General features: G+C 49.7%; 3 protein-coding genes across 3 annotated transcripts; 2 read left to right on the top strand and 1 right to left on the bottom strand.

The window, feature by feature from the left end:
- Positions 1-296: 296 nt before the first annotated feature.
- On the top strand, positions 297-1967 carry J4E82_001121 (uncharacterized protein; the record flags this gene model as incomplete). The annotated part of the gene is made up of 2 exons (XM_051727438.1): positions 297-310; positions 359-1967. 2 exons carry the CDS (start codon positions 297-299, stop codon positions 1965-1967), a joined length of 1623 nt encoding a protein of 540 aa, XP_051592751.1.
- Positions 1968-3247: 1280 nt separating this feature from the next.
- Positions 3248-3936, top strand: J4E82_001120 (uncharacterized protein; the record flags this gene model as incomplete). The annotated part of the gene is made up of 2 exons (XM_051727437.1): positions 3248-3625; positions 3679-3936. The coding sequence occupies 2 exons, from the start codon at positions 3248-3250 to the stop codon at positions 3934-3936; spliced, it is 636 nt and encodes a 211-aa protein (XP_051592750.1).
- A 1086-nt stretch (positions 3937-5022) lies between these two features.
- Positions 5023-6825, bottom strand: J4E82_001119 (uncharacterized protein; the record flags this gene model as incomplete). The annotated part of the gene is made up of 4 exons (XM_051727436.1): positions 5023-5211; positions 5268-5994; positions 6045-6538; positions 6598-6825. 4 exons carry the CDS (start codon positions 6823-6825, stop codon positions 5023-5025), a joined length of 1638 nt encoding a protein of 545 aa, XP_051592749.1.
- Positions 6826-12021: the final 5196 nt, after the last annotated feature.

Genomic DNA, 12021 nt, shown 5'->3' with positions numbered 1-12021 from the left:
TGTTGAAGGCCGCGCTGTGGCTGTCTCTGCACTCGATGATGCTCCACTAGAATTTCCTTGCGCTAACAAAAAAGCTGGACCCTGGCACCACCGAGGTCTCCGACGCGCCAATCACCCATTCTCAACACCACGCGTCTGCAGTCCAACGCCCGACGTATTGGGATAATATCAGCACAAAACAAGAGGCAATCCAAGACAACACGGCCGTACCAAGCTTCAAAAGTCGCGAAACTACGTTCTGATCGCGTGTGCTACCACATCAAGCATCAGCTGATTCACCGGCTACGTCATTCGGAATGGCCTCAAAAATGTAAGTGCAATGCAATGTCAGCGTGTTATATCCTTCTGACGCGTGCAGTGTCGTCGTTGGCGGCGTCAACGGCCAATTCAAGACCGTCTTCCAGAAGCTGGGCGCGTTGCACGCGAAGAACAACTTCGCTTTTGCCATCGTTGCAGGCGATCTGTTTGCAGGTTCACTCGAGGCTGAAGGCACGGATGCAGCCGATGTGCAGGCACTCGTGGACGGTAGCATCGACGTACCATTGCCAACATATTTCGCTCTTGGCAACCATCCACTCCCGCCAGCAGTAGGTCAAAAACTAGAATCAGAAGACGAGGTATGCCACAACCTCTTCTTTCTAGGGAAGCGGACGACTATGAAGACGTCTGAAGGAATCCGCATCGTCGCGCTAGGCGGGCAACTTGACCAGAACATCATTGCCGGTCAGTCCAAAGACAAGTACCTGCCATTCTACACCGAGACGGATGCGAAAATTCTACGAGGAGCAACCACAGCCGACATTCTGATCACCAATGAGTGGCCAGAGGGCATCCGGAAGCGTTCCAAGGTCGAGTTCAACTCGGAGGTACAGCCGTCCATGCGACAGTGCATCGCCGATCTAGACGTGATACTGAAGCCCAGGTACCACTTCTCAACGTCAGGAAACACCTTTTACGAACGGGAGCCATTCTTCCATCAACCGAGTGATGACACTGACAACCTCTACCCAGTCACTCGATTCATTAGTCTCGCTTCCTTTGGCAACCCTAATAAGCAGAAATGGATATACGCCTTTTCTCTTGAGCCTTCAGCAAGCCATCCTGTCTCACCACCAACTGGCTCAACTGCTTGCCCTGTGACCCTCTCGGAGAAGAAGCGGGGAGCACCGGAGCACCGCGAACAGCACCTTGTTTACGATGACGGAAGTCGTGGCCGGAGAGGCAACAAAAGACGCAAGGGCGAGTCCCGCGGACCAATTACAGCATCAGAGTGTTTCTTCTGCCTAGCAAACGAAAACATTGCGACACATTTGGTGGCTTCAATCGGCGAAAACTCCTACCTGACCACAGCAAAAGGTCCCTTACCAGCATCACAGACATATCCCAAACTTGGCTTCCCAAGCCATATGCTCATTATTCCCTTCTCGCACCAAGCCACGCTCGGCTCCATGGAAGAGGAGGAACGTCACGCGACCTACGCAGAGATGCAGCGTTACAGACGCGCGATGAACAGCATGCTTAAGTCCGTTGCGGACACCGAATATGGCTCTGTCACTTGGGAAGCCAGCAAATCCAGCTTACCACACACGCATTGGCAGTATCTCCCAGTAAGTGCGGATCTCATCAGTAAGGGACTCGTCGAAGCTGCCTTCAAAGCGCTGGCTGAGAATCTACACTGGCCAAAGTTCGAGAAAGAAGATGTTGGAGATGGATTCGAAGAAACAAGCGACTTCTTCAGGGTCTTGGTGTGGAATCCAAAAGATGATCCTGACAAGCAGACGAGCTACGTTATGCGCTTTGACGAGAAGATTCGTTTCCATAATCAATTCGGACGTGAAGTATTGGCAAAGCTATTGAGGCTAGACAACCGCGTCGACTGGAAGAACTGTGGACAAACCCAAGCCCAGGAAGAGCAAGATGTCGAAAAGTTCAAAGAAGCGTTCAAGAACTTTGACTTCGCTGCATGATACCCGCCATCACCGGCTTGCACGCACAAGTCTAAATCATATGGTGGTCGACATGGACACAGGGGTATTCTACATTGTGCGTCTCACGAGTGCCTGTGTGGTAGCAGTATAGGCCTAGTCTTACCTCCAACTCGAGATCGATCCGTCAGCCAAGTCTTTAAGCCCCGAGGTCGCTGCCAACATACTCGAAACGGCAGTTCTCACAAGAAAGTGTCCAACACAGCACTAAAGGGTTGGCATACCAAGCTCCGGTCTCGCCCGGCTTGTTCCCGAGCCGCCGACATGTCTCATCTTCTTCGGCGCTCGTCGCACAATTTTCAAAGCATTGAGAAGTCTTCGCTTTGCAGCATCAGCTCAATACCCAAAACTTGTGTATATTAGGGTCTGCGCCATCCTGACAACGCTTCACCAATTATGGCTTGGCATTTCCTGTTGAGGCTAACAGCTTTCTTCTTCCAGCCAAGACCGATGCTTGGCCTCACGTGTAGCATGAAGCGGGGCAACTACCAATCAATCCATCTCAACTACTTTCTTACCTCCTAGATCATTTTAAGTGCTTCGGTCCCCTCCATCTCACGTTTACTATTCCTTATCTTCCATTCGCTCTACTCGATCACGCAAATGGATAACGTCCCGAACCGCAGGAAGCGCCGGTACGGTCTCGGAGTTTTCATTTAGAGCGCCAATCAAGATGACGATCTACACCCAAGCCCATGCACCCCGCGCCCTATCACACGTCGCGATAAGAGCACCTGCGATCATCCGCAACTTTGTTTGTTACAATGGTAATCTGCCTCCTGCCACTCATGTCTACGCTACTATGCAAGTCATGCAAGTAGGTCGGCCCCGGGCCCCGCGAAAGGAAGGCAAACCACTCGTGGTGTGTAGCGGGCATGTAAACACGGCCGATCAGGTACACATCCCCAATGGGTAGATGATGGGCATGGTGTCGGTGACTTGGCTATCAACTCCACCTGCCTCTTTTGGGTCGTGAGAGTGGTAGCGCATGTGTCCAGTAGCCTTGGTGGTGCGAAGACCGGGTTTGCGGTACAGAAGCAAGGGCAAAGGAGTATACGATGGGCGTGGTGCTTATCATTGGATTCGACGATGTGTGAAGTGGAAACCGCCGAACACGGCTTTGGAAAAAAAGAAGTATATAAGCGCCTGCCACGTCGTGTCGTAACGAGAAGACAAGCCATAGACAGCACAAAGCCGTTCTACTTCATACCGCAACCTCCTCCCTCGTACGACCTCAGTCGCTTCTCTTCCAACACATCACCATGAAGGCTTCCATCTTCGTCGCTGTGGCTTCAGCCGCTCTTGTATCAGCAGCCCCAGCCCCAGCTGTTCTTGACGCTCGCGCTCCTCCCAACGTTCCCAGCAAGTCGGCCGCAACTACACAGCTCGCTGGTCTTACCGTTGCCGCTCAAGGTCCCCAGACTGGTTATTCTCGTGATCTGTTCCCTCACTGGATCACTCAGTCCGGAGCCTGCAACACACGCGAGACAGTCCTTAAGCGTGACGGCACCAATGTCGTTACCGACTCTGCTTGTGCATCAACCTCTGGATCCTGGTTCAGCCCTTACGATGGCGCTACCTGGACAGCAGCCAGCGATGTTGACATTGACCACATGGTGCCCTTGAGCAATGCCTGGAAGGTCCGTTTTCCCTACTCCTACTTTCCAAGGTCTCTATACTAATCACTCTACAGTCTGGCGCTGCTTCATGGACTACTGCCCGCCGTCAAGCCTTCGCCAACGACCTCACCAACCCCCAGCTTCTTGCAGTGACTGACAACGTCAACCAAGCAAAGGGTGACAAGGGACCTGAGGAGTGGAAGCCACCGCTAACCAGCTACTACTGCACTTACAGCAAAATGTGGATCAAGGTCAAGAGCGTATATGCGCTGACTATTACGAGTGCGGAGAAGACTGCGCTGACGAGCATGTTGGCTACTTGCTCATCCTAAGGGAAATGAGGGGTCTCGAATGATCTACCCATATTTCAATGTATATATTCACGTCTTGATTGCGTTTTACAATATGCTGTCGCGTGAGCTTTTGCTTGAGGTTGACTAAGTTGCCTTGCATCGAATTGCAGATGCATGAACCAACCTGCATCACTTTCGTACCCTGCACTATCAAAACGCTGCTTATATAATAGCTACAATATTTGCTCGCCGGCAATAACCATATTCTCGAGCATCTATTTCAGTATTGCGTTCTGGAACTAATCTGTTGCAAATACTAGAGCTTGAGGCTATGTACTGCGTGATGTTAGCCTCTAAAGCAAGATTCGTCATGATAAAGTTGTAACAACGTTGCATCTGTTCGCACCTATTCTGATTTGGAATCGAACTAAGAGACCAAGGCAAGGCAGAGACAACTCGCAATCGACAGTTCGTTATAACTTCTAGTCTTTCGGAGCTGCAAGGTCAAACATATAGCTCGAATTGCCTAAGGGAAAGTGAATGTGTATCAAAGCCAGTAGATTCAGTGCCTCTCAAAAGTGGTTGCCATGATCAAGCCTGATCACGTGCCAGCTGAACATCGTAAACCGTCCTAACTTGAACACGTTTCAACTACGATATTAGAAATCTAATTTGATGTGCGATTGAATCGTCGTATTGGTAGCACTTGGTTTCTGTATTGCAAAGTCACAAAAACATTCTACGTACCTCATAAATTAGCTAAATACGTGTTCACCAAACAGGCAATTTTGCGATAGAAGCTTAGTTATCTAAGACGTGATAACAGACTAAAAGACGTGGTTGTAACGTCAGATATCCATTCACATTCCATCACCAATGCTGTATTCAACGTCATACATGTAGAGCTTCTCGTCTTTGCAGAGCGCTCACATATGTTCTTGCACATCATTCACAGAAGTCTGACCGATCTTGTTGAGATGATTCATTCATCTGCTCTTGTCACCAATAGGCACGCAAGGCATATATTACTCGACCGACAATTTCGATCTTGAACAAACATCGAGCACTTGCTGAAGCATTGTTCCCACAGGCTTTCCAATCTCACCATAATAGGCGCACCCCCATCTACGAGTCCTCCTCGATGTTGACAACAGTCTTTTTCCATTGGCGGGCCGGGACCTTGCGCTTGAACAGAATGTCAATCTCACGGTATGATCGGCCCTTCATCTCAGGAAGGAAGAAGTATGCAACAACGAAACAGAAGAAACCGGTTCCAGCCCAGACGTAACCGCACTTGCCACCGAGGTTTGCCTCCTGCGTTTTGTTAGTAACATGTTGATGGCAATGTTCGGAGCGGGAAGAATTCTTACATCAGGGTTGAGCATGTAACTGGAGAGGAAAATGCAGGGAATGTTGACCACATAGTAGGCACCACGTCCGATACCGGTGGTCAGAGGCCTGAGACGAATCGAAGATGTTTCTCCAATGATGACCCAAGAAGCGGGCGCCGGTCCCAAGGTGAACAGAACAGACACAATCAGACCCAGAGAAGCCTGAGCTAGTGATGCTGCCTTAGAAACACCTACGGACGCTGCGATACCGAGAGCGACGAGGAATCCAACGTTGATGAGCGATCCCCAAACATAGATGGTTCGTCGGCCGAGGTATGTGGTCAGAATCCAGGACAGCATGACGAAAATCATCTGAAGAGCAGATGTGATGAGACCCAGGGCAAATGCAGTGTTTACTGAGATACCGGCCTGACGGAAGAAATAGACGGCTTGGTTGGCAATGAGGTTACCAGTCAAGTTCTGGGCCGCGTACACACCGCAAACAATCAGGGTTCGGTATCGGTCGGTGCCCTTCCAAAGTTCCAGGAGATTGGGCTCCTTGATAGACTTCTCGAGGTCGATAGTACGGCGCATCATGGCAACAGCCTCGGTAAGGTTCAGCTGACCCTTGCGTCCGAGACGTCCGACAGCCTTTTCAGCCTCTGCGAGACGTCCCTTTCGCACGAGCCACCAGGGAGACTCTGGAGCCAAAAAGATGAGGATCGCGAGAGGGGTTGGGAACATCCATTGAAGCGCAATAGGAACCCTGATTTTCTGTTAGCAAATTCGCGGTGAACACAGGAGAAGACTACGTACCTGTACGCACTCGGGTCCTTCTTGGGGTTGTAGTAGTAAGCGACACCGTTGACGATGATAGCACCAATGGCCCAGAACATTTGCAACATCTGGGTAGCAGGGGCTCGCAGCTGAATTGGCGTAATCTCACTGCAGTACGCCGGTGCGTTGGCAATGAAGATACCCCATGGAATTCCCTCGAGCAATTGGGAGACGAACATGATCGGGAGCGAGTTGGCGAAGTAGAAGACGAAGATGAAAGCGTTGAGAAGCATGAGACCGGTGATGGTCGCCCAACGGTATCCGATGCGGCTGGTAAGGGGACCAGCCAGGCAAACACCGATGATAGCACCAAGGGGACCTCCCATCTGAAGCGCTGACTGCCAGCTAGCCGCGATGACCTTGTTCCATGGACGTTCCGGGTCTGGGTGGTTGAGTGGGATACCATACTGAATTTCGAAAGCGGGTAGGGCGACAAAGTTACCCATCAGGAACACACAGTAGGCCTCCATGATCTGTAGATGCTATTAGCAAGAATGCCTTGGATGTGGGCTTCCAACGCGCGAAGACTTACGATAGTACAAGACATGATAAATGCCCAGAGAGCAGCCATGGGATACGCCTTGACAGCTTGCACCACACCCATGTCATGCTCTGCAGTCTCTGCATCCATAGCTTGCGTCTTGTAGAGAGCGGCTTGCGCCTTCTCGTCGAGGGCAGCGGAGTCATCGACGTGCGAGATGGCCTTCTCGACATGGACGTCGCCGCCATAGTCCTTGTTGGGGGCGACAGCGTCACCCATATTTGCGGATGTGGACCGGGGTAACAAAAGTGTGGGGTATAGGTGAGAGAACGATGGCAGGGCAAAGAAAAGAAGAGCAAAAGTTATAACCCGGGGAAAAGTCCCCACCTTATAAACAGCAGAATGAAATAAACGCGGGGCGTGAATGTGACCTGGCAGAACGGCATTTAGGCAGGTTGGGATCTGTGTAGTCGCGCTTGAACCACCCCATCCGCCATCTGTTTCCCCAAGATACAACAGGTACGCACCTAGGTAGTGGGCCCCTGTCAGCGCTATGTGCACATGGAAGGAATCCGAGACACAAATTCCATCAATCACATCAAATAGCTATCATGATGGTTCCTTGCGCGGACTTGCAAGGGCCCAAGCCGTCAATTCGGCTGTCACAACCTCGTCTTCGGAGCGCTGCTATGCGGCGAGGGCTCGTCCTAGCAGCGGACCGCTCACCAGAAGTAAACATAGCGCGAAGGGGCGCTGGGCGTTGGTTTGCAGGTGGCTGTTTCTTGTCTGCTCTAGACTTCGTATCGCAGCAGCTGAAGCCTATCAAATAGCTGGTAGCAAAGCTTTGTTCCGGTGCTAAAATACGCGCGCTATATCCCCGCACCGCTTCAGGCATTTTAACTGGAGTAGACCCGTAATTTATCCGAGGCTTAACTAACGCGCCCCAGAGTGTGCTACTCCAGATTTCTCACTCCACTCATTTTCTCCACGCTGGAGGCGGGTCTGACAACACGGCTCTTCTCCACGTTTTATCATTGCGAATTTGCTGCCGTCCTGCCACCGTTAAAACACATCTACCAAGAAAGTTAATTTAGATATCTCCATGCTGTCAGCTCATTCTTGCATCTTAACGTCACTATCCCAATCCTGACTTCCTTCCGCCCCATGAACCAGCTACTTGGGTATGGTCCCCGGTATTGAAATGCTCGCGTTAGTGATACCCCGAGCAGCAACGCCTTCATCTTACCCCAAAAACGGAATTGTACCGGTGCAGGCGGACGGAGTGCGAAGTCGAGCTTGGTTTCTTCCTTTACAAGCTAGCCGTGGCTTGGTACTATAAGTCTTGGAAACGTCCGCTGACGCGGAGCCGCCGCCTCGCACTACAATGCGCAGGTGCCGTTGATATTTGACACGTGCTTACCAGTGAAACTAGGCGTGATATGCCATGGCTTATCAGATGGTTGGTCCTGGGAGCCTTGCGTATTCAAAATGCACTACTGATAATACATACTGCGTAGTGTGCGCAGGTGGTTCTAAATGCGGGGACTTTGTATGGGGCTGCTATTTGATTTGTGATGGCATGCTGCGAGACCTGAAGCCAGGAATTTGGGATTTGACTGGCGCGGTGGATGGCTCCGATGCAGCGGTACTGTTCTTCAGGTATTCTGCGTTGTCCCCACATTCCGACTTGGTAATCGAGATTGTCCGCACTGGAGTGTTTGGAAAGACTACATTCTATAATGGGCTTCTCGTCTTCGTCGTGTACTGTTTACCGGCAATCCCTTTATATTCGCCTTGTCATCGATTGCACGTGCGGCTCATTATGAGCCTAGCGCCTGGGACCACTGAATACGAAAACACGGGGATTGTACGAAGAGGAGCCTTGAAAGACACCAGTGCGTTACATCAATGAGTTTCCAGGCGACACCCGAAAGCCTGGGTCGTACTTGCCCAGACAGAGTCGAGTGCACATCGTGACTGCTCTCTCACGCGACTTGTGACGCGTGACCTGGTTTGCACTGATTCAGCGCCAATGGTACGAGCGCAAAACATGAATCAATTTCTTTCGGAAAACAAAATCACACTCAACGCCACTTGCGATATCCACCACACATGGTAACTCGACAAAGCAATTTGACATTTGTTTCTCTGCTGGTGTTTAGGAGATTCACTAGTCAGCTGCGGGGATTCCGTCACACACGGCACGTTACTATGTCAGCTGGCCGTCATAGTCTCAACACATCGTGCAAACACACAAACCAACCAAGGGTTGCGCTCTTACATCCGACATCATGCGGGGCGCCTGAAGTATCTCAGAGTACGAGCGCAACGGGTTGTTGGTGGCGCCTAATATCCGGTTTGAAATAATTGGACGAGCCCGTATGCGTTTAGGTTTCCATTCTTAGCGACCCTCGCAACACGACAAGAGCCAGACCGAAGTGAAAAGCGCGCGAAGTTTACCACAGGAGGGATCGAGTTAGTGCAATGAGGACGAAGTAAGCTTTCGCGCGTGCGGATGCGGCGCAGATAAGGTAGGCCTGAGTACACGTCTCACACACCTCAGCAGCTAGCCAGATTTGGGGGTTGAAATGCTGATACCAACATTCAACATCCAACTTGCTCTGGTCACTCATGCCAAAGAGTTTCAAAATTGTCCCAGCAGTTATCTGGATTACACTGAAAGTAATCATCGATGCTCAGATCAATTATATACAGCCAACCCTTGAATGCTTGAGCCCATCGTCGCCTAGGACCTGTGAGCGAGAACTGTACTTTCTGCAGGAACACCCACCTTTACCACTGCAGTTGCCGTATCAAGCACATCTAGTTCAACATTTCAGTCGCCGGAGAGAGACTCACAATTCGGGGATTCGATTACATGCTACACTTTATCGGCACAGCAGCCAGCAGAGCAGCCTCTTTCAGTGTCACAGCTCTCACTGTCACTATTGGAGGCGCTTATCATGAGTGCTAGTAGCTTTTACACTGCACTATCAACCTTTGGTCCTAGCGCCGTGGAGACCAGTCTCGGGGATATTGACGATGCTTTCATAGGTCATACATCTGAACGCTACAACAAGAACCTTCAATGACATCGAACAAGTACAGCAAATCAGCAACCATCTAATTTGTCATGCGACAATTCTTTGTTATTTCGAATAACCCTCAAGGTCTCGCACTTCCATCTCCAATCAATTCGTCAAGATACTCGCTCAATTATGGACGCATGTCCACAACGAATTCAGGCTCTCCAGTCCACTCGAACGACGTCTGGATCTGGGATGGTAGACAAGCTATCTTGACTTCATCAGAAATGAATGAATTCGCTACACAAAGCCCCATTACGTTGTTCTCCGACCAAGAAAGGACGCTGATTGCTCAGTCTCCTGTAGAAGGGGATAATTCCCCCGAACATAGTTTGCTGCATATTGGGCCTTGTTTTTGAGAAGGATGAAGAGTTTCAAGAACATTTGGGTGTTCATGTTGGAGACGAAAGAAGTAGGGTAGGTAGTGGCGCGTTCGTGACATGGTTTCTGTAGAGCAGCTATCCCCCGCAGTGAGGATTTCTTTGCTATGGTTACACGTGTACACACGAGAGATGGCTGAGTGTCCAATTTACCGTCATATACCGGCATTACCTCTTCTCGGCAGCTGAAGATGATAATGAGCCGCGCTTGATGGCAGTCAAATGTTTACTTTAAGATAGGAATATATTTTAGTAAAAAGTAAAGTTCGTCACTTCCGAACAAGCACTCAGCACACTGAATGAACACAGTCAAAGTAGAAGAATTTTCACCTGAAGTATTAGCACGCACTTGCGTCATCTTGGGGGCAGAGGAGACAGTGTACCAGACAATATTTCCTATCACGGATTTTGCTACGACGATACCCAAGGGAAGCTGGGTCACTATAGGTCATCGCAAGTATCGAGATCGTGTTTTTGCGACTGTAAAACCATCGTATTCATATGTACAAATATTACCTTCGTTACTCCACCGCGACTAGATCAACATGAATGCTTTTCTCTCTTGCGTCACTAGTGCCTCGAGTACGCTAGCGGTCAATGCATGGGTGGTGATTCATTTTACAGTTTCAGACGCTCTACCCAATATCGCAGAGTAGATTGCGATATGACAGCGTAGCCACGAGATATTTCTTTGAATGAAATGAGCTTTTCGTGCTCGCCTTGTCGGAACATTGACACCTGTGCGAGAGGATTGGAAAAGTAGTATGCCATGTTCGACTTATCATGCATCGGAAAGTAGACACAATAAAGCTCGATCAGCCTATGTTTCGACTGAAGTCATGCTTTCAGCGGTCTCTCCGACTTTGAAAGACTTTTTCTCTCGCTGTGGTGTACTGTGTTCGCGCTTCCATTACTACTGTTGAAACCAACGGTCTTTTCGATACCAGACCTCTACTGCTCCCTATGAAGAGGTGTTTATGCCACCACTCTTCTGACTATATCAAAGTTAGATCTTGGTGTTGATTGTGCTCCCTATCGTAATTGCCAGACTCAGGATTTGCAGCATTCGATCTTATTCTGATTCAACTTGCGCGAACATAGTTGCAGCCACTGGACTCGGATGAAGATAATACATGGTATACGCACCTCCGTCGATTGTCAACGAAGCCATGGCTTGGACCCTTAGCGATTCACTATATGCTAGAAATTTTCTTGGAATGTTCGGAATTAGCAACATGGAAGCGGAATTATTCGATCAGACCGAGAAATAGTTCTTTTTTTGTTCGCGTATATATAGACATGTAAGTTTTGGCCCCAACATCCAGGAATGTTGTTTCATTTGACCCAGGTCGTGATAGTAGAATCTATGAGGGAAGTCGTAACACAGGGACACGCAAGTCGAAAAGGTAGGAGTTGATAGTCGTAAATCATAGCCAGAGGGGAAGTTTGACTACGGAGTTGCAAATGAGTATCACCAGATAATCATTGCTGTGTGATTGCAAGCTAAGAACAAACTGAAGCTACTGGAGATTGAGAAGCATTGATATCCCCAAAAAATGATGAATAGGGGATAACAATTGTTATATGGAGGTCGGCCAAGACGGGCAAGCGTCAACTGAAATTCCAACAGTGGACGCAGGTGGGTAACCGTATGTTGATCAGCTTCCTGATCTCATTCCACGCCACCAAGCCCTTGGCCAAGCCCGCAGGATGCAACGCCACGAATCCTTAGGCTGCGATCCTTCATGCCACTGCGGAAGAGTCGGGACTATCAAACGTGGTTCGTGGATGATCTCTTTCAATACTCAGCGTCCAGTCAAACACGTTTGGTTTCAGTGGGCTTGTTGGAGTGGGGATTCGATGGTGGAGAGACATTATCCGGAACATGTATGCACCGAAGACCTGTGAATTGCGTTTGAGGATGATTATGCCTGGGCATCAGTTACAGCTGCCTGGGTCGATACAGCGCGTAGACATCAAGGTAAGATGCTGTGGTACTGTTATGACCG

Source organism: Alternaria postmessia, assembly GCF_024291825.1.
Source record: "Alternaria postmessia strain BMP 2775 chromosome Unknown scaffold_4, whole genome shotgun sequence".
Lineage (NCBI taxonomy): Eukaryota > Fungi > Ascomycota > Dothideomycetes > Pleosporales > Pleosporaceae > Alternaria > Alternaria postmessia.
This window is presented reverse-complemented; position numbering and strand designations above follow the sequence as displayed.